The sequence below is a fragment of the Puma concolor genome, chromosome D3 (assembly GCF_028749965.1).
Source record: "Puma concolor isolate L17-30 chromosome D3, mPumCon1.1.hap2, whole genome shotgun sequence".
Lineage (NCBI taxonomy): Eukaryota > Metazoa > Chordata > Mammalia > Carnivora > Felidae > Puma > Puma concolor.
This window is the reverse complement of record NC_141678.1, coordinates 20,139,780-20,167,438: the sequence shown is the minus strand read 5'-3', so window position 1 is coordinate 20,167,438 and position 27,659 is coordinate 20,139,780. Positions and strand designations below refer to the sequence as shown.

The window sequence follows — 27,659 nt, the reverse complement described above, 5'->3', positions numbered from 1 at the left end:
AGCAAACTGTTTAGCTCCTAATGCATTTTCCAGTGCCCTGAGTGATTATTTACATCCTTACCCTTCTGGGCAAGGATTTCTAGATCTAATAGACACCCTGCCACAGGTGGTCTCAGTCCTCAGATCCAAACATGAGGGACAAAATGAAAATGAAGAAGTTCATTGAACTCCAGAGGGAAGACACAGACCTCTCCGTGGGCAGGGACGGGAGATGTAGTGTCTGAGGACCAGACCTACGGGACCTCCTGCCCATGTGGGGGTCACCCCGAGAGCGTGGAGGGATAGGTTGCAGATGGAGGGAGCTCAGAGAACAGGTGCCCATGCTGGACCGAGCTCCAGGGAGACACAGAGCCTGGCCCGTCCCTGGTCCAGCGCCTCCACCAACATGTTCAGACCTCTCCCTCCCTCTCTCAGGCAGCCCCTTTTCTCCCTCTGATCCTTCCAGCTTAGACCTCCTTGCTCTCCCATTTCTCTGCCCACCCTACACCACAGCTCAACCCACAGTGAGGGGGACACTCCCTCGGCCCCATGCCCAGGCCCTGCAGAGGAGGCCAGACCAGGAACACTGTCAGAAACGTCAGTATCCAACTGTGTAGGACATTCCTGCAGAACCTGGCCAGTCTCTGACTTTCATTTCTACCAATACCAACAGCCTCAGGGACCTTGATGGACTCTCTAACCTCCACTGAGAAAGCCGATCATAGAGACATGGGCCAAAAGAAGAACCTTATGATAGACATTGAGCTGTCATAGCAGACCTTTTCTGGACTCAAGGACTTATTGCCCCCTAGGCAGAGCTGGATCTGTCTGCAATGACCCTGGGCAGAACAGAGAAGGGACAGAGGCTTGAATAAAGGTTGAACCAGTGATAATGTCACAGGGCAGAGCTGTGGCAACACCCTCCATGGAGGCCCTAAATTAGCAATCGTCACCTGGAGAGTCGTTTGTGGCACTGATTGTAGGAACATGGGGTAGGAATGCTATTTTCGGTTTTTCTGGGTCCTGATTTCTGTCAAAACCTCCACCGGCATCGTCAGAGGGCCAATGAGGGCTGGTCTGCTTTCCAGCTGGGCAGGCTCTGCCCTTGAAGTATAAGAAGGTCTGGGAGAGCCCTGCCCTGTTGTGGGGTCTCAGGATGCAGAGCTCTGGGGCATCTCCTCCATGGCCTGGGCTCTTCTCCTGCTCCCCCTTCTTACTCTGCACACGTGCTGCCCTAGGTCCTGCTTGCAGGCTCAGCCCCCACAGGACCCGAGTGGACCCGCCCCAAACCCTGAACTAGCCCAGGTACAGCTTCAGGTTGGGACCCCTGGGAGTGAGCCCTTCTTCCTCAAGCCCACCTCTCCCCTCCTTCTTGCAGGATCTATGACCTCCATGAGCTGACTGGACTGCTTTCAATTTTGATGTTTCTGGGAGAGCTGGCCACCATCACCTGACAGAGAGACAAGTAGAATACTATGCTGTGCACTGGAACCCTAGATGCTCATTTGTGATAACACCAAAGGAACCCAACGACGCCTGACTGAGTCTTTGGCTCCAACTCAGGGATCATGGCCACCTTACTGTCAGCAGGGTCTGGACTGAGGGCAAGGCTACTACTCCTGTCATGTGTGGGATAACAACAGGAGATGGGGTCATGGACACACTCTGACTTGTTCCTCATGCATTTAACCTGTGCCTTCAGGACCTGGTGAACTCTGATCTTCAATTTACCTCTTCTGCATGATGATGGAGAGCTGCTGTGAAAGCCCAGTCCCTGCATGGTTGGTTATATAACACCCAGTTTACATAGCTGACTCAGGTCATGGGGTTACTTAGTGGCTCATAGTCAGAATACAGCCTCTACTAAGATTCAGTAGCATTCAAAATAACAAGTAGTTGGTAGGCTACCCATGTTTGTCAGTTCTAGGAGCAGCGTCATTAACTAGCCAACACCAGTGATCCCTGTCAAACGAGTCTGATTATTAATTTGCTTCCATTTCATTATGGTTACCTCACCCACATTGTCATTGGTGATAAATGCAACTACATGACTCCTGCCATACAGAGGATTCCATCAAGCACGTCTGGGGTCCCAAGTCAGAGTCTAGAACCTCCAGAAGACACACACGCAATGGATATCTACATACACACATACAGTATACACATAAGTACACGTGTACACACATGTTCACCAGTATATTCATACGTAGGTACATACATAGATAATGTAAAGGATATGTCACAGGAGTTTCGCAGGCTAAACATACACATGTGGCCCAGGAGTCAGAGAGGCTGAAGGAAGATGAGGGGAAGGTGGAGCCTTTGTGACACGGCCACTGCCATATTTCAACCAGGTGACCCAGCAGATAAGCCCCGATGACTGTCCCCTACAAAACTGCTCCTGTTTCTTCTTCTGTGTGCACAGGACTTCACACAGGAACTTCCCTCATGCTTCACCCCACCTGGAAACCACAGCAGGGACGACTTTGACAACACGTCACTCCTATCCCCAAACTTTTAACTTATGAGAAAATGTCACCTTGGAACAGAGCTAGTTTTGAATCATAAACAACATATTTTCTCACTGGTCCTTCATCCTCAGACAAACCAGATTCTTCCCAGCAGGACACAGACTCTGCTCTTGTGAGCACACTTATTATTATGTGTCCCTTCCTCCCAGAATGAGAGCAGCCCTGAAGTCACCTCTCCAGAGATTCCTCCTCCAACTTCTCACCACACACCACCTGCCTGTCATTTCTGTCTGATCTCAATTAATGTTCTGCACATCATCTACAACTACAAATTCCTTCCACTATTACTTTTTAGCTGATTCTTTTGTGTTAATTATCATACTAATTGGTAGAATTTTTTTACTGCCAAGCAGACACATGACTATTAGAGGCAGAAATAGTCAGGAGACTATCTCTCTACCACAAAAAGTAAATCTGGAATCAGAGGGTGACTCTCCAAGTACTCACCAGTTCCATGATGCACCAAATCCTCTCTGTCTGTTCCACCATCCCTACTATGGAGCTTTGCTTTTATTTTTATACTGTAGTCCTCAGGATGGCTGCAGCCGCTCCAGCTATCACATCCATGTAAAGAGGAAAGGCACTGTATATCCAGTCTATTTCTCTCATTCACAAGACGACAAGTCCCCAGAAAGGATCCCAGCTGACTGACACAACCATGAGCCATTTCTGGCTTGCAAGGTCAATCCTGGTCAAGAGGGACCCCAGAATAGTAATAGTGTGACTACTAAATGCATATGAAGATAAGATACAGGTAGAAGGGGCTGGAGACTCTGCTGTGCCACCAGAGCAACTGTGACCACTCTCCTGCTCCAACCACAAGAAGGAACCTCTGAGAAAGATCCGTGTCTTGTTCACAATCATCTCCCAGGATGATTGTGTCAGACCAAAGTGGGTCTCGATAAATGTTTTCTGGGTGAGAGTTCTCCTGTCTCTGTCTTTGGAATGGCCCTATTTTGATGCATCAGCAGCCAGCACCAGTAAGGGGCTGTTGCTGGGTCCTGTGTCCCTACTGCTAAGCCCAAGAACCACACCCATGACCACCCGTGTCCCCAGAGATATGAGCAGTGATACTTCAGATGGACCTTACCTTGTCTTCCTCAGATGAGCCTGTTCTTATTTTCATGGATAATCTGATCTCCTCCTGCCTGGTCTTGAGGCTGACAGGGCATTGGAGAAAAGAGCAATTCCTCCTCTGGAGCCAGCAGTCAAGGGATCAGAGAATCAGGTTCTGAGCTGTGGGTTCTTCATCACCTGGACAAAGGAGTTCCCCAAGCCTCCCAGAGTCAGTGTGGAGTGGCCACCAGGGGACAGCAGAGATCACCTGGCAAAGCACCTGGAGATGGGGTGAGCCTGGCATCAGGGCTTGTATCATGCAGGAAGGGTTGGCCATCCGGATGTGAGACCTGAGGGAAAAGGTGTAGGTTTCTACAGGATCTCCTCTGACGCTGATATAAAATTCTGCATCCATGTCTCTTAGAACTGTGTTGTGTAGATTTGCTTCTCTCTCTAACACAGGTCAGTACTTCCCGCCTCTCCACTCAACTCATTTCTGCTCAACTCAGTCACTGTCACACCTTGCCCAAGGACTGGATCTGTCCTCGACACCGACTGCACCTTGTCGGTACTGAGGCTATGACCTGTCCCAGAAGCTCCCCCTTTCCCCCTCACCCCATGGACAGACACTTACAGCACCTCAATGACACCTTAAAATTCCATGTGCACTTGCCAAGGGAAGAATTTTATTTAGGTTCTGGTGTTCCCCAACAGAGATATGGCTCAGCAACCCCACTGACTTAAACCTCCTATAGTGTCTGTAGAGTAAACATGTTATCATGGGTTCAGAAAATACAGACAAATTCCACTTCTGAGCTCAGCCAGGACAGGTCAGCCCAGGAGTGAGGTCAGGACATGGAGGGGAATGGAGTTGTGCACCCCAGACTATGCGATCAGAGGGTGAAGCAGAATCCCCGGACTGAGGGTAGGTCTGCAGGGCCGTCCCTCCCCTCTCTGGCCTCTCTCAAACCACAGAGTTCCCGCCTGTGAGCAGCCCCCTCACCCTGGCTGATTTGCATGTCCACCACGTCTCTCTAGCAAGGGGATAAAAGAGGCCTGGGGAAAGTCCTGCCAGCCTCGAGGCCTGCGACTTAAGGAACAGAATCATTTCACCTCCACCATGGCCTGGAGTCCTCTTTTCCTCGGCCTCCTCGTTCACTGCACAGGTGCTGTCCACAGGCTCACATTCACCGCGGCCCCAGGGATCTGGGGCAATCCAGGACCTGACTCTGAGCTAAGCAAGGGGCTGCCTGTTGTGGGAAAGATGATCATGACCTTGCTGCAGGATGAGGAGCTAGGGGTGGGGGAGAGTGACAGTCCCTCAAGTGTCCACTGGCTCTGTGACCCTGAGGCACTGCACTTGCCTGGAGAAATTTGATGATGTTCAAAGGCTCCATCCACCAGCCAGGCCCATGAGCATCAGGGGCTGAGATGATGGGACTTGGGAAACTGGAAACCCAGAGACTCCCTGAACTCAGGCCAGGCAGGTGGGGTTCTCCTGGGGATGAGACCCAGCACCGGAAAACCACCTTTCTTTTCTCTCTTGCAGGTTCCATGGCCTCCTATGTGCTGACTCAGCAACCCCCTCAGTGTCCGTGACTCTGTCACAGACAGCCAGGATCACCTGTGGGGGAAACAACTTTGAAGGTAGAAGTGTTCAATGGTACCAGCAGAAGCCAGGCCAAGCCCCCATGCTGATTATCTATTATGATAGCAAGTGGCCCTCAGGGATCCCTGACCAATTCTCTGGCTCCAACTCCGGGAACACAGTCACCCTGGCCATCAGTGAGGCCCAGGCTGAGCACAAGGGTGACTACTACTGTCAGGTGTGGGACACTGATAGTGCTCACAGTGACACAAACAGACGGGGAGTGAGACACAAACCCCTTCCCCCTCTGTGTCACACGCTCCTGCAGCCCCAGGAGGCCTGTGCACAAAGCAATGAGTGGGTCTGGCCCAGGTCTCCAGATCTGAAGTCCCCACTCTACTCTCCAGGTAGCATGGGAGAAGGTAGACCAGCAGAGAATACGCACACAGTTATTATGAATATATTTCATTGGTTTCTGTGGGTGTGTATGTGACTCAACCAGTTAGAAGAACATATAGAAGCCATTTTTCAAAGACCAAAACTTTACAACTTCCCTAACAGAAACAACATGATCTGACATAGGAAAAAAAAACAAAACCAAAAAACAAAAAAACACTGGATGAGGTTAGCAACAGATTAGATGCTGAAAATGAGATCAGTGAACTTGATGTCATAGCAGTAGAAAGCATTCAAAATGAAATACAGAGGGGAAAAGCTACAAAAAGTCAATAAAATTTTAGCATGTGTAAAACAACTTCCCACAGCCTTAAGTTTGTGTGACTTAGAAATTGTGGGAAAGAAGTTAGAGACCAGCTGGTGCCTTGAAAACACATCTGAAGAATCATAGCAAAAATGGCTTCAAATTTGGTGAAATTCATGCACTAATACATACAAGAAACTCAGCAAAGCTCAGGCATGGGAACACGAGAGACAGCACAGCACACATTGTGATGAAACTGCTACAAACCAGTGATGCAGACACTCTTGCAGCCAGAGAGGAGCCGTGTTCCCTACAGAGGAATGAGCTTCATGGTGGGAGCACATTTCTCATTACAGACACATAAGCAAAAGAACAGGGGAGCAATGTCTCCACAATCCTAAGAAAATATCTGTCAACTTTGGTCTTTACCCATAGAAAATGTCATTGAAAAGGGAAGACAAACTAAACCTTTTCAGACTGCAAAGCCTCATAGAACTGATTACCCACACACCCTCAGCAAAGCAACAGTAAAGGACATCCCTTGGACAGAAGGAAAGGGTAGCAGAGGGAAAGTGAAACTATACAAGATGCATAAAGTATCAGATATCCTAAGTACAAGCATAAATATAAGAACTTTGTTATGGTTACTGCCTGTAGAAAATCCTCAAGTGTTTAAATAAAATAATAATGATAATAATATACTGTGATTTATGTTAGAGACAAAAATAAAATACATGAAAATATTAGCAGACATGATGGGGGAGATGAGACTGTGTTATGATGTCCTTATTGTGCATGTGAATGATGTCATGTTCCCGGGAGGTAATTTGACCAGTTAGCAGGTGAGGACCATAAACCAAAAAGAAACCATTAAAATCACACCATTGTAACAACAAAGAGTAAGAGCTAATAAGGTGCATTACTTAGGAATCTCCAGAGAACACACATCCAGTAGGACTCATGTCTCATTTATTGAGAGACAGAGAAGAGAGACTTACAATGAGAAGTGGCTCACGCAGTTGTGGGGCGGCAGGTCTAGTCGATACAGGACAGGACAGAAGGCTGGAGATTCCAGTAAGAACCATGTCGCAGACTCTAATCCAAATTCAGTCTGAATGATCGAAATGCTAAGAGAAGACAGAGAGGAAGAATTAAAAATTCCAATCAAAGTAAGATGAAAACTATGATGTAAACAGCCAAGGGTAGAATATGATTTCATTCATGTGGAATTTAAGAAACAAAACAAAGAAACAAAGTGGGGGAAGACAAACAAAGAAACAGACTCTTAACTGTAGAGAACAACCACATGGTTACCGGAGGGGACCTGGGTCAGGGGATGGATGAAACAGGTGAAGGGGATTAAGGGTACACTTATCAGGATGAGCACTGAGTAACGTGTACAATTATTGAGTGACTATATTGTACACCTAAGACTGATATAACACTGTATGTTATCCTCATTAGAATTAAAATTTTTTAAATAATAAAATAAAATAAAAAATTTTTAAATAATAAAATAAAAAATACCAAGGTTGAGATTAACACCAGACACGACAAGATAAAGAACACTTGAAGGAATCTGAAGACACAGCACAGACACTGCAAAATGGAAAACAGATTCTCTGTTTAAAGTGAACAGTTGGGGCACCCAGGTGGCTCAGTGAGTTAAGCATCTGACTTCGGCTCAGGTCATGATCTCACACTTTGTGAGTTCGAGTTCCATGTCAGGCTCTGTGCTGACAGCTCAGAGCCTGAAGCCTGCTTTGGATTCTGTGTCTCCCTCTCTTTCTGCCCCTCCGCTGCTCAAACTTTGTCTCTCACCCTCTCAAAAATAAAAACAAACATTAAAAAAAAGTGAACAGAGAATCACCGAGCTATAGGACGACCTTACAGCGATGTAATACGATGTGATTGTGTCCCCAAAGAGAAGAAGATGGGGTGCAGAGGATGGAAATATTTGTGATGAAATATTGGCCAAAAATCTTCTGAATATGATGAAAACCCAAACCCACAGATCCCAAAGCTCAACAAAATTCAACTACAGAAATAGTTAAATAAAATAAAACAAAAACAAACAAAAAAACCCAACACCCATCAATATCAAATTGTTTATGGCAGGGAAAAGAGACAGGCTTAAAAGCTGCCAGAAGGAGAAGGCACACAGGTTTCAGGGAAAGACAGGGAGGGATTCTAGCAAATTTCTCAGTAGAAGTGCAAGCAAAAGATAGCATATTAACATCTTTAAAATACTGAAAATAGGAAAACAACTTAATTCTTTACCCAGGGAAATATCTTCTAAAAATTAAGGCTAAATAAAAAATTTCCTACACACAAAAAGTGGCAGGATTGATCATCAGCCAGCCAGATATACAAGAAATAGTAGTGGACACCCCTCAGGAAGAAAGGAGTGATTCCAGAAAGAATCTGATTCTACAAAATAAATTTAAAAATCACAAATGCTAACTACTGGGAAAAAATACTAGGAATTTTTTAGTATCTAAATCTCCTTTAAAGATAATTCACTATCTAAAGCAAATCTAATACCTGTGTATGTTGGAATTTATAATACAGGTAAAAGTAACATTTGTGAATTACAGCAAAGATGCGGAGAAGAGAGAGAAGTTTGTACTAAGGATCTGACACTCTGTGTGACATGGGGGAATGAGTCAGGAAAATATGACAGTCACAGGTACAGCTAATAGCCAAAAAGAGAGAGAGAGATAAAATGGAATCATAAAATATGCTCCTTTAACTAAAAAAAGACAGAAATGGAAAAAGGAACATGGAGAATATGGACAAAGAAACACTATATACAATGATGTTATATGGAAATGATAATTACTAATCACATCCAGGAAATGGTCTAAATACAATGAAAAGACAGATTGTGAAACTGAGTTTAACAGCAACACCCAACTCTATGCTGCAATTAAGAATCCTAATGTAGGGGCGCCTGGGTGGCGCAGTCGGTTAAGCGTCCGACTTCAGCCAGGTCACGATCTCGCGGTCCGTGAGTTCGAGCCCCGCGTCAGGCTCTGGGCTGATGGCTCGGAGCTTGGAGCCTGTTTCCGATGCTGTATCTCCCTCTCTCTCTGCCCCTCCCCCGTTCATGCTCTGTTTCTCTCTGTCCCAAAAATAAAATAAAAAACGTTGAAAAAAAATTTAAAAAAAAAAGAATCCTAATGTAAATAAAAATACATTAAAATCCAAGTGTAAGTTCAGAACAAATTCCCACCAATTCTGATCCACAATGTAGAACATGAAACATTCACAGGGAACAGACAGTGCATTGGGGAAGGCAATTGAACACTCACAAATAGGTAGAATGAAAAAATTGATGTCGCATGTATTTAACACACACTCTCAGAAAAGAAATATTCACAGTACACATTTTCAGAAATTGATACAGAAATGCCCTTCACATCTCCCTCCTTTCCCCTACATTTTAAGAATTTTCAAATGCAGGGGCACCTGGGTGGCTCAGTCAGCTGAGTGTCCAACTTTGGCTCAGGTCATGATCTCGCGGTTCATGAGTTTGAGTCCCACGTCGGGCTCTGTGCTGACAGCTCAGAGCCTGGAGCCTGCTTCGGATTCTGTGTCTCCCTCTCTCTCTGCCCCTCCCCTACTCACGCTCTGTCTCTTCCTCTCTCTCAAAAATAAACAAACATTTTTTGAAAAGTAAAAAAAAAAAAAGAATTTCCCAATGCAGAGTGACAAGAGCTCCTCTAGGAGAGCCAAGAGGTGAGCACAGCTCCACATAAACCAGATCCATGAAGCCCACCCAGATGCACAGAGATTTTCTCCACCGGCCTGAGAAGGAGCATTTTCATAGGGACCGCTGAGGGAATGAGGAAGGCTTGAGGTGACCAGGCTCAGCTTTGGGCTCAGGAGACAGAAATCTAGGGTCCCCGCTATGACCTGGACCCTCTCCTGCTCCCACTCCTCACTCTCTGCCCAGGTGCTGCCCACAGGTTCAGTCCCCACAGGACCCTGAGCATGACCCTGACCCTGAGCTCAGCCCAGGGGATGCTGTGGGGGCAGGATCACTGAGAATGTGCCACATAATCTGCTGATCCTACAAGCCCTGTGGTCCACTATATACCTTAGCAGCCCCCAGCAGAGTGGCCATGAGACCCCTGTCACTACCACATGCTCAGGAGAGAGAGGACCAAGCAATAATGAGGAATAAACCCAGCAGCCCCCAGGCCACGTCCCTGCACAGACAAAGCCACCATCCCTGCAGATTCTCCACTTCTAACCTGGGACACACTCGCCCTGAACCTCATCACAGGCAGGCTGAGGGGGCTCGTTTATAGGCCAGGTCAGGATGGGGACGGAAGGGAGTCCAGGGACACAAGCCCTGCTGCCTACCTTGACCTCACCCTCCCTCCCACCCCCTCTGGTCAACCTCTGACCCAAACGGCCCAGGGTCTCAATCCAGGACACCTGGGCTCCCCTTCTGGCCTCACCTCACTTTTATCTGTGTTTCTGGGAACCTAGTCTCTCTGGGCTTTGGCTTTACGTGCTGTGAAATGAGGATGCCTATACTGATGTTAGAAATGATTTTCTGTTTCGAGTTACAGGATACAAAGAATTTTAACAGCTTTATTCATTAAACAGAGGCTCTGTGGGGTCTCTGTGAGTAAGAGCTGGTCTGGGAGTCTCTTGTCCATCCTCTTCAGAAATCCATGGAAAGGACTCAGCAAAGTATGATGTGTATGGTGTGAAATTGAAGAACCAGGTCTGAATTAGCAGATTCCCAATGTCCTCCCAACTGCCAACTGGGCTGATGTAGAAATCCTCCCACCCCAAATTCTAAGAGATGTGGGTTAGGATAAAAATAACAGCAGTAGAAATAATAATACTAATAAAGATTTAGGTGCACAAAGGGAACTTTACGCCAGAAGTATCCCCTGTTCCCACTGACGAAAATCTGCACTAATTGGGTTGGGGAAGCATCAGTCTTGAAACTTAACACAGGAATCTGGTGGCCATGGGACATCACACAGGTTTATCTGGACACCGACCCTTTTCAAATGCACTACACTGTACCCTGCACTCTACATTTTGTAAGAAGACAGTGGGCTAGTCCAGGGCATTTCAACCCTGGGACCAGTACAGGAACCACACCTGTCCTGCCTCCTGCACCGTGTATGTGACCTGTGTGTGCTGGTTGGGGAGAGCAGGGGGGGCAGCTGCCTGGGGGAGGCTGGGCTCCCTGGTCTACAACCTTTCTCAGGTGACAGGTGCTTTGGGGTGACCTGACCTGCAGGAGGGAAGCTCCTGGTCTGAGTCCTCCTCCACCAGCAGGGGGCAGCAGAGCTGCAGCAGGAGCAGCAGGACCGAGGCTGGGGCTGCCCAGCTGGAGCCTCACAGGGACACCAGGCCTGGGGGGCAGCAGGTGTTCAGGGTTCAGTCCTCACAAGCTATCCAGACAATGTGACCTGTCTCCACAAGATGCAGGGGCCTTGTTCTGAGGCTGACACACATTGTGACACCCAGGACACTGATGAAATTGTTGACACCGTGAATTCCTCACCTGGGAAATGCAGGTCGCCACCCCATCCACCAGTGTCCTGAGGGAGCTGACTCATCTGTGACAGGCATGTGGAGAACACCCTGACCACTCACCCTCTGCCTCTCCTTCCCTACTACCACTCAGACCCAGGGCTGCAGCATCCAGGCTCAGGAGTGTCTCAGGGGGCACTCGGAGTCCCTGGTCCCAGGCAGGAGCATCCACAGTGTCCCTGTGAGGCCGTCTCCAGAATGAAATGGATTCTCACTACCTGACGCCACAGCTCTGGTCCCAGGGCTGTCCTTGGTTCAGTGACAGGGTCCAGCTCCCTGCAGGGACCCTGGCTCTGGCTCCAAAGCTCACCCATGTGGGAAGACATAACCCTGGGGACCCTAACAAGACATGGAACTTGATGGTGGTTTTTTAAGTCAGGGATGGCTTCTCATAAAATCTGTACCATTTCATCTAACACTGATGAAACAAAAAAGAAAAAAGTGCCTAGACAATGCCAATTGCTTCTCTGCTGTAGGATGGGGGTGTCAGAGAGATGAAGGTACCACGTGACAATAGACTGGAAGGACTGATGAATCTCCAACAGCGGTGGTTGTTGAACAAGTGGACCCTCACAGATAAAATGATGAACAAACATTCTAATGATAACGCTCCACATTCTAAGACATGCCAAGTGCCTCTGGGGGGTGCAGTGGAAACATGATGCAGGAGGAGGAGAAACTGAGGCCACAGGACCACCTTGCCCTGAATCAGGTGTTGTCTGTATCCCTCAGAGCGCCCATCCCAGCCCCACAGCCAGGCTCCCGAAAGACCACAGAGGGAGGCAAGCCCAGACTCCAAGCAGGATGATTTCAGAACATTGTCATGTGGTCTGATTCCATGAATGTGACTGTGATTCCACACCTTGAATGCCAAGGCTGGTGGTCTGACCTGAGAGCTGTTTGGAGGAAGCTGGGGCTCCCCCCTTCAGTCACATGTTCTGACCTCACAAGTGGCTTATCAGTTAGGAGCCCTAGAAATGGAGGAGATTTGCATAAGTACTAACAATCACAGTCCCAAGGACCTGGAAGGCAATAAGAGAGGCTGGGTGGAGCCCAGCAGTGTTGTGGGTCTCAGGAGGCACAGCTCTGGGCATCTCCACCATGGCCTGGACCCCTCTCCTGCTCCCCCTCCTTACTCTTTGCACAGGTGCTGTCCCCAGGACCCTGCACACGCCCAGCCCCCACAGGACCTGAGCTGTACCTGAACCGAACCCTGAGCTCAGACTGGCACAGTCTCAGTATTGAGTCCCTGGAATAATCCCCTGAACCCCATGCCAACCCCTCCTCTTTTGTCTTTTCAGGATTCGTGGCCTCCAGTGAGGTGACTCAGCCACCCTCAGTGTCAGTGGCCCTGGGACAGACGGCTAGAATCACCTGCTCTGGAGATATGATGGAGAAAGAATATACCAATTGGCACCAGCAGAAGCCAGGTCAAGCCCCCATACAGATCATTTATAAGGATAGTGAGCGGCCCTCAGGGATCCCTGACCGATTCTCTAGCTCCAGTTCAGGGAAAACAGTCACCCTGACCATCAGCGGGGCCCGGGCCGAAGACGAGGCTGACTATTACTGTCAGTCTTATGACATCAGTAGTAATGCTCACAGTGACACAGGCAGATGGGGAAGTGAGACACAAACCCTTCCCCATCTGTGTCATACTCTCCTCCTGCCCCAAGAATACTGTGCATAAAGCTATCAGTAGGCCTGGCTCAGGTCCCCCGATCTGAGGTCTGGAGTCTGTCCCCTTACTCTTCACCCCCCAGACAGACTCTGCACGGTGTGGATCAGCAGGGGATTCGTAAACAGTCATTAGAACTAGATTTCCTCCATTACTGTGGGTGAAGGGTTGAATGAATTGTGAGGAGCAGATATGGATGGCATTTTTCAAGACAAAACCTTTTGAGAACTCCCTAATGAAACGCTCTGATATTTAAAAATACACTGGATAAATTGACAGCAGATAGGATGCTGCAGAAGAGGAGAAGAGTGAATCTGATGTCAAGCAATTTAAACTACTTAAAATGAAACAGAGCCAAACACTTAAAAATATGAATATAAGCCAGGTACCTGTAAGACAACTTCACGCCACCCAGAGGGTGTGCAGTGTAGGAGCAGAGGGAGAGCAGGGAAGGAACCGAGACTGAATAACAAACTAGTTAAGAAGTAATCTGCAAAAGGCTTCAAATTCGGTGAACCACATGAACTAATGTATTCAAGAGGCTCAACAATGCTGAGGCACAGGGATCATGAGAGATAGCACAACACACATTGTAATGAAATTGCCACAAACCAATGATGCAGACCTTCTCACAGCCAGAGAGGACCGATGTGTTCCCTACAGAGGAACCAACTTCATGGTGGGAGCACATTTCTCATTACAGCCATGTAAGCAAAAGAACAGGGAGCAATGTCTTCACAATCCTCATAGAAAATACTATCAGCTTTGATCTTTACTCAGTGAAAACGTCATTGAAAACTGAAGAGCACCTAAAACATTTTCAGACTGCAAACCTCACAGGACCGGTCACCTGCAGCCCCTCAGCACAAGCAATAGGAAAGGATTCCCCCTTGGACAGCAGGAAAGGATGACAAAAGGAAATGGGCAGCTACACAAAAATATAAAAAAAAATCAGGAATTATTACTACATGATAAATATAACTAATAATAATGTTATTAATTAATTTCTATAAAAGATAAGTGCTTAAAGAAAATAACAGCAATATGTTTGATTTGTAATGGCTGTACAAATAAAACATTTGACAGTGAGAAGCAAAACCGATAGGGGAGATGAGACCATGTTATGACGTCCTTATCATGTACGTGAGTGATGTCATGTCAATGGGATGTACTTTGATAAGACAGGAGGTGAGGACTGTGAACCCTAAAGAGACCTCTAAAATAAAACCAGTTTAATAAACAAAGAGTTATAGCTAATAAGGTGCATTACTTAGTATTGTCTGGAGAATATAGATCCAATAAAGAATGTGTATCATGTACATGTCTGAGTATATTTATCTGTGATGCACAGAGACAGTGGGAGAGAGAGACAATGACATTGAGAAATGGTTCATGCAATCATAGAGTGGCAGGTCTGGAAGCTGCAGGAAGGACAGAAGGCTGGAGGTTGAAGTCAGGATGATGTTGCAGACTTTAATCCAAATTTAGTCTGAACGATAGAAATGCTAAGAGGAGACAGAAAAGAAAACTGAAGGATCCAAATCAAACTTCCAGAGATGAAAACGACAACATCTCAGGCTGCAAACACAAGGGTTGAGATTAGCAGGTGACATGAGGAGGAGACGTGAGGGAAACTGAGGACACAGCACAGACTCTGCAGAGTAAAAGGCACAAAAAGACTTTAAAGTGAGCAGAGCAGCACTGAGTGTAGGAAACTTCAGCCATGGATACACAAGTGATTGTGTTCCCAGGGAGTGAAGGTGTGGAGGTAAATAAGAATATTTGATGAGTTATTGCCACAAATGCTCTAAATTTCATGAAAATTCAACACCAACAGATTCCAAATTCTTGAGAACCCCAAGCACAAGAAATAGAGGAAAAAACTACACAAAATCCCCATCAATACCACATTGTTTAAGGCAGAGAAAAAGAGTTTAAAGCCAGTGGAGAGGAAACTCAGTTGGTTCAGGGGAACAATGACAAGGATTCTGATAGATTCCTCATTAGCAGAAATGCACATGAGAGGGCAGCAATTAACATATTTAAAATACTGAATAAACAAGGGTTGCCTGGATGGCTCAGTCAGTTAAATGTCTGACTATTTAGTTTTCCCTGGTTATGATCTTACGGTTCGTGAGATCGAGCCCTGAGTTGAGCTCTGTGCTGACAGCACGGAGCCTGCTTGGGATTCTCTGTCTGTCAGTCTGTCTGTCTCTCTCTCATTGTCTCTCTCTCTTTCTCAAAGAAATAAACATTAAAAAAAATTAATTACTAAAAAAAAAGGTATAAACAAAAAAAATCCTTTTTTAAAAATTATTTTATTTCCAGGATAGTTAACACACAGTGTTATGTTAGGTTCAGGTGTACAATATAATGATTCAATAATTCTATACATTACTCAATGCTCATCATGATAAATGTATCATTTTTTTAAATTTACATGCAAGTTAGTTAGCATATAGTGCTATAATGATTTCAGAAGTAGATTCCAGTGATTCATCCCCAATGTATAATACCCAGTGCTCATCCCAAAAGTGTCCTCCCTAATGCCCCTTAACCATTTAGCCCATCCTCCCCACAACCTCTCCATTAATCTTCAGTTTGTTCTCTGTATTTAAGAGTCTCTTGTGTTTTGTCCCCCTCCCTGTTTTTACATTATTTTTGCTTCCCTTCCATTATGCTCATTTTTTTTATCTTAAATTCCTCATATGAGTGAAGTTTTATGATATTTGTCTATCTCCAACTGGCTAGTTTTGCTTAGCATAATACATTCTAGTTCTAGCCATGTAGTTGCAAATGGTGAGATTTCATTCTTTTTCATTGCCAAGTAATACTCCATTGCATATAACACATCTTCTTTATTCATTCATTCGTTGATGGACATTTGGGCTCTTCCCATACTTTGGCTATTGTCAGTAGTGCTGCTATCAATATTGGGGTGCATGTGCCCCTTTGAAACAGCATACCTGTATCCCTTGGATAAATACCTAGTAGTGCAGTTGCTGGGTCATGGGATAGTTCTATTTTTAGTTTTTTGAGGAAACTCCATACTGTTTTCCAGAATGACTGAACCAGTTTGCATTCCCACCAGCAGTAAAAGATCCTCTTTCTCTGCATCCTCACCAACATCTGTTGTTGCCTGTGTTGTTAATGTTAGCCATTCTGACAGGTGTGAGGTGGTATCTCATTGTGGTTTTGACTTCTATTTCCCTGATGATGAGTGATGTTGAGCATTTTTTCATGTGTCGGTTGGCCATCTGGATGTCTTCTTTGGAGAAGTGTCTATTCATGTCTTTTGCCCATTTCTTCACTGGATTATTTGGTTTTTTGGGTGTTGAGTTTGATAAGTTCTCTATAGATTTTGGATACTAACCCTTATTTGATATGTCATTTGCAAATATCTTCTCCTGTTCTGTCAGTTGCCTTTTAGTTTTACTGATTATTTCCTTACCTGTGCAAGAAGCCTTTTATCTTGGTAAGGTCCCAATAGTTCATTTTTGCTTTTGTTTCCCTTGCCTCTGAAGACATGTTGAGTAAGAAGTTGCTGCAGCCAAGGTCAAAGAGACTTTGCCTGCTTTCTCCTCAAGGATTTTGATGGCTTCCTGTCTTACATTTAAGTCTTTCATCCATTTTGAGTTTATTTTTGTGGATGGTGTAAGAAATAGGTCCAGGTTCATTCTTCTGCATGCCGCTGTCCAGTTTTCCCAGCACCATTTGCTGAAGAGACTGTCTTTATTCCATTGGATATTCTTTCCAGTTTTGTCAAAGATTAGTTGGCCATACACTTGTGGGTCCATTTCTGGATTTTCTATTCTGTTCCATTGATCTGAGTGTCTGTTTTTGTGACAGTACCATACTGTCTTGATGATTACACCCTTGTAATACATCTTAAAGTCCGGGATGGTAATGCCTCCAGCTTTGGTTTTCTTTTTGGGGACTGTTTTGACTATTCGGGGTGTTTTCTGGTTCCATAAAGATTTTAGGATTGTTTGTTCTAGCTCTGGGAAGAATGCTGGTGTTATTTTGATTGGGATTGCATTGAATGTGTATATTGCTTTGGGTAGTATTGACATTTTAACAATATTTGTTCTTCCAATCCATGAACATGGGATATTTTTCCATTTTTTTGTGTGTCTTCTTCAATTTCTGTCATAAGCTTTTTTTTCGTTTTTGGTGTATAAATTTTTCACTTCTTTGGTTAGATTTATTCCTAGGTTTATGGTTTTTAGTGCAATTGTAAATGGGTTCGATTCTTTCATTTCTCTTTCTGTTGCTTTATTATAGGTATATAAGAATGCAACTGATTCCTGTGGATTGATTTTATATCCTATGACTTTGTTGAATTCATGGATCAGTTCTAGCAGTTTTTTGGTGGAATCTTTTGGATTTTCCATATAGAGCATCATGTCATCTGCAAGGAGTGAAAGTTTGACTTCCTCCTTGCTGATTTGGATGCCTTTATTTCTTTGTGTTGTCTGACTGCTGAGATTAAGACTTCCAATACTATGTTGAAGAACAGTGGAGAGAGTGGACATCCCTGCGGTGTTCCTGACCTTGGGGGGGAAAGCTCTCAGTATTTTCCCATTGAGGATGATATTAGCAGTGAGTCTTTCATATATGATGTTTATGATCTTGAGGTACACTCCTTCTATCCCTACATTCTTGAGGGTTTTTATCAAAAAAGGATGCTGTACTTTGTCAAATGCTTTCTCTGCATCTATTGAGAGGATCATGTAGTTCTTGTCCTTTCTTTTATTGATGTGATGTATCACATTGATTGTTTTGCAAATATTGAACCATCCCTGCATTCCAGCTATAAATCCAACTTGATCATGGTGAATAATTCTTTTAATGTATTGTTGGATCCAATTGGCTAATGTCTTGTTGAGGATTTTTGCATCCATGTTCATTAGGAAAATTGGTCTGTAGTTCTTTTTGGTAGGGGTCTTTGGTTTTGGAATCAAGGTAATTCTGGATTCACAGAATGAGTTTGGAACTTTTCCTTCCATTTCTATTTTTTGGAACAGCTTCAAAAGTATAGGTGTTAACTCTTCTTTAAATGTTTGGTAGAATTCCCCTGGAAAGCCATCCGGCCCTGGACTCTTATTTTTTTGGAGACTTCTGATTACTAATTTGATTTCTTTACTGGTTATGGATCTGTTCAAATTTTCTATTTCTTCTTGTTTCAGTTTTGGTAGTTTATATGTTTCTAGGAATCTGTCCATTTCTTCCAGATTGTCCTTTTTTCTGGCATAAAATTTCTCATAATATTCTCTTACTATTGTTTGTATTTCTGCTGTGTCAGTTGTGATCTCTCCTCTTTCATTCTTGATTTTATTTATTTGGGTCCTTTCCTTTTTCTTTTTGATCAGACTGACTAGTGGTATATCAATTTTGTTAATTCTCTCAAAGAACCAGCTCCTGGTTTCATTGATCTGTTCTACTGTTTTGTTTGCTTGTTTGTTTGTTTGTTTCGATAGCATTGATTTCTACTCTAATCTTTATTATTCTCCGTCTTCTGCTGGTTTGGGGTTTTATTTGCTGTTCTTTTTCCAGTTCTTTAAGGTGTAAGATTAGGTTATGTATTTGAGACCTTTCTTTCTTCTTTAGGAAGGCCTGGATTGCTATATACTTCCCTCTTATGACTGCCTTTGCTGCGTCCCAGAGGTTTTGGGCTGTGATGTTCTCATTTTCATTGGCTTCTATGTACTTTTTAATTTCCTTTTTAACTTCTTGGTTAGCCCATACATTCTTTAGTAGGATGTTCTTTAGTCTCCAAGTATTTGTTATCGTTCCACATTTTTTCTTGTGGTTGATTTTGGTTTTATAGCGTTGTGGTCTGAAAATCTGCATGTTATGATCTCGATCTTTTTGTACTTGTTGAGGGGTGATTTGTGTCCCAGTATGTGATCTATTCTGGAGAATGTTCCACATGCACTAGAGAAGAATTTGTATCCTGCTGCTTTAGAATGAAATGTTCTGAATGTATCTGTTAAGTCCATCTGGTCCACTGTGTCATTCAAAACCACTGTTTCCTTGTGGATTTTCTGTTTAGATGATCTGTCCATTGTTGTATGTGGGGTGTTGAAGTCCTCTACTATTATGGTATGAGTATCAATGAGTTTCTGTATGTATGCAATTAATTGATTTATATATTTGGGTTCTACCATGTTTGGAGCATAAATGTTTACAATTGTTAGGTCTTCTTGGTGGATATAACCCCTTAATTGTGATATAATACCCTTCTTCATCTCTTGTCACAGTATTTATTTTAAAATCTAGATTGTCTGCAGGTGCCTGAGTGGCTCAGTCAGTTAAGCATCTGGCTTCAGCTCAGGTCATGATCTCACGGTTCATGGGTTCAAGGAAGACCTGCATCAGGCTCTGTGCTGACAGCTCAGAGCCTGGAGCCTGCTTGAGATTCTGTCTCACTTTATCTCTGCCCCTCCCTTGCTCACACTCCATCTGTTTGTGTGTGTGTGTGTGTGTGTGTGTGTGTGTGTGTGTGTGTGTCTCAAAAATAAATAAACATTAAAAAAAATTTTTTTTAGGGGTGCCTGGGTGGTGCAGTCGGTTAAGCGTCCGACTTCAGCCAGGTCACGATCTCACGGTCCGTGAGTTCGAGCCCCGCGTCAGGCTCTGGGCTGATGGCCCGGAGCCTGGAGCCTGTTTCCGATTCTGTGTCTCCCTCTCTCTCTGCCCCTCCCCCGTTCATGCTCTGTCTCTCTCTGTCCCCAAAATAAATAAACGTTGAAAAAAAAAATTTAAAAAAAAAATTTTTTTTTTAAATAAACATCCAGAATCCTGGGAAATTGGAAGATGCCAGTGGAGAATGTCTGTATGTATGCTGGGCCAGAAGTTGATGGAAACATCTGGTCTCCAGGAGCAGAGAGGAAAGGAAGTGGGATATCTCGTTTCCAGGGTGATCCTATTCCCATTTGAAATGTCAAGCTGGGACAGAGAAACATCCAATCTCTATCTGCAGGGCTTTCTCTGGACTGGGGCCAGCTTCCCTGTTCATGCACCTGGGGAGGAGAGGAGCCAGCCCCAGGCTCAGCAACTAGTTCAGAGGCGAAGTCCACAGTGGGAGAAAGCAATCCCCTCCCTGGAGGGCTGTGGGAAGAAGATATATAACTGTTCAAAGGACAAAGACTGCCTGTGCCCACCAGCCAGAAACTGTATACTGGTGGCATGGAGTGGCACTTCCTTGGAATTGGGGCATGGAACGGGATCCTTTAAGACATTGGGGTTTAAATTCCAGCCAAGTGCCAGGGAGGCACGGGAGTCGGTGGAGCAGGACAAACTGCCTCGATTGCACCAGTGGCACAGTGAAGACTGCCTGAACAGAGTAGTTTGGGACACCCAGTCCATGGAGGAGAGACCGGGGTGTCACCATTTTTCTCCCCATCACCAACAAGTGGGGCTTCAGGGAATGACAGCAGGCCTACAGTGGAGGCGGGACACATCTACACCAATCCATGCCCCTCTGTGCCTGATAACTGGTATTTACTGGCACAGGATTGATGCTGAAGAACTAGACAGCCTCTCCTCCAGACCAGCACTGCCACCAGTTCCAACGCACCCAGCAGTTTTGCATTTCCTGATTTAATTATCAGACAATTCTTATTATATACATATTTTTTTTCCCTTTTTTCCATTTTCTTATCTCTTCCCTCCTCTAGTCTGGTTATTCTGGTTGTTGGTGTGTTTAAGCAGACATATTTAATCTATTCTCTTTATACCTGTTCTACATCTCCTTTGTTTTCCTTTCTCTCTCTCTCTCTCTCTGGATTAAGCCATATAGTTTCTCTGTCTGGTCAATTTTCTTTTCTGTTCTTTTCTTTTTCCTCGCCCCTGTCATATCTCTCTTTGTATGGGATAAGGCCTCTTCCATTAGCACCACCTCCACCCTGTTGTGTACTTGTAACTGGTGTTTCTGGGTTTTTGCTTTTGGTGTGTTTGTTTTTGTTTTTTGTTGGTTTGTTTGTTTTCCTCTCCAGGGATACTGCAGGGAAAAAAATCAAAGCACACCTGGTGGAGGGTCCAAAACATTACTACGAGTAGGCAGATTAAAGCAACCAAAGTCACAAAAACAGAGAGCAAGTAACACACTCCAAAAAAAAAGAAAAACAAAACACCTCGTGAAGGGCCAGGACCTGGACAGTGAATAGAGTAGTGCTCACAGGTGCAGGGCACATAACAAGCTTTTAAAACACATAAGGGACAGAAAACTAGCCAACATGATGAAATGGAAGAATTCTCCTCAAAAGAAATTTCAGGAAGACATGACAGCTAAAGAGTTGATCAAAACAGGTATCAAAAATACATCTGAACAAGAATTTAGAATAATAGTCATAAGATTAATCACTGGGCCTGAAAAAAGCATAGAAGACAGCAGAGAATCTATTTCTGCAGAGATCAAGGATCTAAACAAATAGTCATGATGAATTTAAAAACGTTGTAAATGAGGTGCAAAATAAACTAGAGGTGGTGACAGCAAAGATTGAAGAGGCAGATGGGAGAATAGGTGAAATAGGAAATAAAATTATGGAAAAAGATGAAGCTGAGAAAAAGATTAAAAAAATTCTAGACCATGAGGGGATAATTAGAGAACTAAGTGATTCAATAAAACAGAATAATATCCATATCATAGGAGTCGAAGAAGAAGAAGAAGAAGAAGAAGAAGAAGAAGAAGAGGAGAAAGGGGCAGAAGGTGTACTTGAACAAATCATAGCTGAGAACTTCTCCAGTCTGGGGAAGGAAACAGACATTGAAATCCAGGAGGCACAGAGAACTCCCATCAGACGTAACAGGAATCGATCTTCTGCATGACATATAATAGTGAAACTGGCAAAATACAAAGATAAAGAGAGAATGCTGAAAGCAGGTAGGGACAAAAGGGCCTTAACCTACAAGGCTAGACACATAAGGGTAGTAGCAGAACTATCCACTGAAACTTGGCATGCCAGAAGGGAGTGACAGGAAATATTCAAAGGGCTGAATAGGAAAAAAAATATGCAGCCAAGGATCCTTTATCCAGTAAGGCTGTCATTCAGAATAGGAGGAGAGATAAAGATTTTCCCAGACAAACAAAAACTAAAGGAATTCATCACCACTAAACCAGACCTACAGGAGATCCTAAAGGGGATTCTGTGAGTGGAATGTTACAAAGATCACAAAGGACCAGAGACATCACTACAAGCATGAAACATACAGATAACACAATGATTCTAAATCCATATCTTTCAATAATTAACACTGAATGTAAATGGACTAAATGCTCCAATCAAAAGACATGGGGTATCAGAATGGATAGAAACACAAGACCCATCTATTTGCTGTCTACAAGAGACCCATTTTAGACCTGAGGACACCTTCAGATTGAAAGTGAGGGGATGGTGAGGTGCCTGGGTGGCTCAGTCAGTTGAGTGTCTGACTTCGGCTTAGGTCATGATCTCATGGTTTGTGGGTTCGAGCCCCACTTCGGGTTCTGTGCTGACAGCTCAGAGCCTGGAGCCTGCTACTATTCTGTGTCTCCCTCTCTCTCTGTTCATACTCTGTGCCTCTGCCTATCAAAAATAAATAAAGATTAAAAATTAAGAAAAAAAAAAGAAAGTGAGGGGATTAAGAACCATTTATCAGGCTAGTGGAAGTCAAAAGAAAGCTGGAGTACCCATACTTATATCAGACAAACTAGATTTTAAACTAAAGGCAGTAACAAGAGATGAAGAAGGGCATTATATCATAATTATGGGGTCTATCCATCAATAAGAGCTAACAATTATAAATTCAGTAGCACCAAATTCAGAAGCACCCAAATATATAAAACAATTAATCACAAACATAAGCAATCTTACCGATAAGAATGCAGTAATTGCAGGGGACTTTAATACTCCACTTACAGGTATGGATGGATCATATGAGCAGAAAATCAATAAAGAAACAATGGCTCTGAATGATACACTGGACCAGATGGATTTGACAGATATATTCAGAGCTTTTCATCCTAAAGCTGCAGAATACACATTCTTCTTGAGTACACATGGAACATTCTCCAAGATAGATCACATAGTGGGTCACAAAACAGCCCTCAATAAATATGAAATAATTAACCATACCATGCACATTTTTATTTTTTTTAATTTTTTTAATTTTTTTATTTTTTTTTCAATATATGAAATTTATTGTCAAATTGGTTTCCATACAACACCCAGTGCTCATCCCAAAAGGTGCCCTCCTCAATACCCATCACCCACCCACCCTCCCTCCCACTCCCCATCAACCCTCAGTTTGTTCTCACTTTTTAAGAGTCTCTTATGCTTTGGCTCTCTCCCATTCTAACCTCTTTTTTTTTTTTTCCTGCCCCTCCTCCATGGGTTTCTGTTAAGTTTCTCAGGATCCACATAAGAGTGAAAACATACGGTATCTGTATTTCTCTGTATGGCTTATTTCACTTAGCATCACACTCTCCAGTTCCATCCATGTTGCTACAAAGGGCCATATTTCATTCTTTCTCATTGCCACGTAGTACTCCATTGTGTATATAAACCACAATTTCTTTATCCATTCATCAGTTGATGGACATTTAGGCTCTTTCCATAATTTGGCTATTGTTGAGAGTGCTGCTATAAACATTGGGGTACAAGTGCCCCTATGCATCAGTATTCCTGTATCCCTTGGGTAAATTCCTAGCAGTGCTATTGCTGGGTCATAGGGTAGGTCTATTTTTAATTTTCTGAGGAACCTCCACACTGTTTTCCAGAGTGGCTGCACCAATTTGCATTCCCACCAACAGTGCAAGAGGGTTCCCGTTTCTCCACATCCTCTCCAGCATCTATAGTCTCCTGATTTGTTCATTTTGGCCACTCTGACTTGCGTGAGGTGATATCTGAGTGTGGTTTTGATTTGTATTTCCCTGATGAGGAGCAACGTTGAGCATCTTTTCATGTGCCTGTTGACCATGCACATTTTTAGATCACAATGCTATGAAACTAGAAATCAACCACAGGAAAAAGTTTGGAAAACCTCCAAATGCATGGAGGTTAAAGAACATCCTACTAAAGAATAAATGGGTCAACCAGGCAATTAAAGAAGAAATTTAAAAATATATGGAAACAAATGAAAATGAAAATGCGATGGTCCAAACCCTTTGGGGTGCAGCAAAAGCAGTCCTAAGAAGAAAATACATTGTAATCCAGGCCTATCTCAAGAAACAAGAATAATCCCAAACACAAAATCTAACAGCACACCTAAAAGAACTAGAAGCAAAACAACAAAGAAACACAAAGGCCAGCAAAAGAAGAGAAAAAGATCAGAGTGGAAATAAAATAAATAGAATGAAACTAAAACAGATCGATGAAACTAAGAGACGTTTTTTTGAAAAAATAAACCAAATTGATAACCCCCCAGCCAGACTTCTCAAAAAGAAAACAGAGAAGACCCAAATAGATAAAATCACGAATTAAAATGGACTTATCACAACCAATCTTTCAGAAATACAAACAATTATCAGAGAATACTAGGAAAAATTATATGCCAACCGGACAACCTGGAAAAAATGGACACATTCCTAGATACCCACACACTACCAAAACTCAAAGGGGAAGAAATAGAAAATTTGAACAGACCCATAACTAGTGAAGAAATTGAATCAGTTATCAAAAATCTCCCAACAAATAAGAGTCCTGGGCCAGATGGCTTCCCTGGGAATTCTACCAGACATTTAAAGCAGAGTTAATACCTATCCTTCTCAAGCTGTTCCAAAAAATAGAAATGGAAGGAAAGCTTTAAGACTCATTCTATGAAGCCAGCATTACTTTGATTCCCAAAAGACAGAGACCCCACAAAACAGGAATTACAGGCCAGTATCCTTGATGAACATGAATGCAAAAATTCTCAACAAGATACTAGCAAATCAAATCCAACAGCATATGAAAAGAATGATTCACCATGATCAAGTGGGATTCATTCCTGGGCTGCAGGGCTCGTTCAATATTTGCAAAACAATCAATGTGATATATCACATCAATAAAAGAAAGGACAAGAACCACATGATCCTCTCAATAGATGCAGAAAAAGCATTTTCCTTAACACAGCATCTTTTCTTAATAAAATACAGCATCCTTTCTTAATAAAAACCCTCAAGAAATTCGGGATAGAAGGAACATACCTAAACATCATAAAAGCCATATGTGAAAAGCCTACAGCTAATATCATACTCAATGGGGAAAAACTGAGAACTTTCCGCCTGAGATCAGGAACATGACAGGGATGTCCACTCTCACCACTGTTATTTAACATAGTGTTGGAAGTCCTAGCCTCATCAGTGAGACAACCAAACAAAATAAAAGGCATCCAAGTTGGGAAAGAAGAAGTCAAACTTTCACTTTTCACAGAACATGAAACTCTATATTGAAAACCCAAAAGACTCCACCAAAAGGCTACTAGAACTGATACATTAATTCATCAAAGTTGCAGGGTACAAAATCAATGTACAGAAATTGGTTGCATTTCTGTATACCAATAATGAAGCAACAGAAAGAGAAATCAAGAAATTGAACCCATTTACAATTGCACCAAGAACCACAAAATACCTAGGAATAAACCCGACAAAAGATGTAAAAGATCTGTATGCTGAAAACTATGGAAAGCTTATGAAGGAAATTGAAGAAGACACAAAGAAATGGAAAAAAATTCCAAGCTCATGGATTGGAAGAATAAATATTGTTAAAATGCCAATACCACCCAAAGCAATCTATACATTCAATGCAATCCCTATCAAAATAGCACCAGCATTCTTCTTAAAGCTAGAACAAACAATCCTAAAATTTGTATGGAACCACAAAAGACCCTGAATAGCCAAAGTAATATTGAAGAAGAAAACCAAAGTGGGAGGCATCACAATCCCAGACTGTAGCCTCTGCTACAAAGCTGTAATCATCAAGACAGTATGGTATTGGCACAAAAACAGACACATAGACCAATGGAATAGAATAGAGACTCCAGAATTGGACCCACAAATGTATGGCCAACTAATCTTTGACAAATCAGGAAAGAGTATCCAATGGAAAAAAGACAATCTCTTTAGCAAATGGTGCTGGGAGAACTGGACAGCAACATGCAGAAGAATGAAACTAGACCACTTTCGTACACCACACTCAAAAATAAACTCAAAATGGATGAAAGACCTAAATGTGAGGCAGGAAACCATCAAAACCCTAGAGGAGAAAGCAGGTAACATTACCTCTTTGACCTCAGCCACAGAAATTTCTTGCTTGACACATCTCCAAAGGCAAGGGAATTAAAAGCAAAAATGAACTATTAGGACCTCATCAAGATAAAAAGCTTCTGCACTGCAAAGGAAACAATCAACAAAACTAAAAGGCAACCGACAGAATGGGAGAAGATATTTGCAAATGACATATCAGATAAAGGGTTAGTATACAAAATCTATGAACAACTTAGCAAACTCCACACCCAAAAAACAAATAATGCAGTAAAGAAATGGGCAGAAGACATGAATACACACTTTTCCAAAGAAGACATCAGATGGCCAACAGGCACATGAAAAGATGCTCAATATCATTCATCATCAGAGAAAAACAAATGAAAATCACAATGAGATATCACTTCACACCGGTCAGAATGGCTAACATTAATAACAGCAAACAGTGAATGTCGGCAAGGATGTGGAGAAAGGGGAACCCTTTTGCACTGTTGGTGGGAATGCAAAAGTATATTTTGAAACCACTTTTTCCACATCACTACAGGGTCTAGAACCTGGATCAAGCTTACTTGACAAGAGCAAGACTGTTATGCCCCATGTCCCAGGTGGCCCAGTAGGACCTGGGGAGACAAAGGGAGGAAGTGAGATTTTCTACAGTGGCTTAGACTCGGAGTCTGTGACACTCAGTGAGCACACAGTCTCCTGAGGAGAGGTACTTCATAAGATGCAGCTGAGGCGGGTCAGGGTGGGGCCCAGGCATCTGCATGTGGAACAGCTCCCAGGTGCCTGTGGTGCTGATCCTCCAGGACCACACACTGGGTGGCCTCACTCCCACTCCACTGCTCCCAGCACAAGTGAGAGGCCCCCAGGGAGGCACAGTGTGCAGCACAGATGCCCTGCTCTCTCCCACCCAGGGTCCGTGGGGTCAGGTGCTTGCCCTCACTTCTGTCCACAGGGCTGGGCCAGTCATTCTGACTCAGCCTTCCGTTATTCCCCCAGGCCCCTCTCCTGAGGCCCCTCTCCTCTGCTCTCCTCTCATCTCCTCTCCTCTCTTCTCACAAGCTCCATGTCTCCCCTGACCTGAGCCTGCCTCCCTCCATGTAGGTTGCTCTGAGCAGGCCCAGGATCCCCTGCACTGGAGATAAGCTCGTATGTGAACATGCATCTTGGTACCAGCAAAGGCAAGCCAGGTCCTGAGCTGGTTATATACACAGATATGAGCAACCATTTGGGTCTGATGCCGAGTATGGAAGTTAAGGACATGGCCCCCTGAGCATGACCAGGACCACAAGGGCCAGGACAAGGCTGTTCATTGCTGTGTCAGCTATCATGGC

The 27,659-nt window shown here is 43.7% G+C and overlaps 1 protein-coding gene, 3 long non-coding RNA genes and 1 pseudogene across 9 annotated transcripts in view; 2 read left to right on the top strand and 3 right to left on the bottom strand.

The window, feature by feature from the left end:
* The window catches only part of LOC147575369 (uncharacterized), a 473,279-nt gene that overhangs the window by 283,767 nt on the left and 161,853 nt on the right, over positions 1–27,659 (bottom strand). The window lies entirely within an intron of this gene.
* LOC147575370 (uncharacterized) overlaps positions 1–27,659 on the bottom strand; it is a 284,866-nt gene that overhangs the window by 105,321 nt on the left and 151,886 nt on the right. The window lies entirely within an intron of this gene.
* LOC147575371 (immunoglobulin lambda variable 5-52-like) overlaps positions 1–27,659 on the top strand; it is a 447,861-nt pseudogene that overhangs the window by 270,768 nt on the left and 149,434 nt on the right. The window lies entirely within an intron of this gene.
* Positions 1–27,659, bottom strand: part of LOC147575375 (uncharacterized) — a 156,095-nt gene that overhangs the window by 79,893 nt on the left and 48,543 nt on the right. For all 4 annotated transcript variants that reach the window (XR_015242335.1, XR_015242336.1, XR_015242338.1 and 1 more), the window contains 2 exons: positions 6,853–6,981; positions 3,601–3,916 (listed from right to left, as the gene is read on the bottom strand). This is a non-coding gene — a long non-coding RNA (uncharacterized LOC147575375). The remainder of the gene's footprint in view (positions 1–3,600; positions 3,917–6,852; positions 6,982–27,659) is intronic.
* Positions 12,416–27,659, top strand: part of LOC112870219 (immunoglobulin lambda-1 light chain-like) — a 169,571-nt gene continuing 154,327 nt past the window's right edge. For both annotated transcript variants that reach the window (XM_086681998.1, XM_086681997.1), the window contains exons 1-2: positions 12,416–12,569; positions 12,724–12,997. In XM_086681998.1, the coding sequence (XP_086538124.1) occupies positions 12,524–12,569; positions 12,724–12,997 (320 nt within the window). In that variant the 5' untranslated portion in view covers positions 12,416–12,523. The remainder of the gene's footprint in view (positions 12,570–12,723; positions 12,998–27,659) is intronic.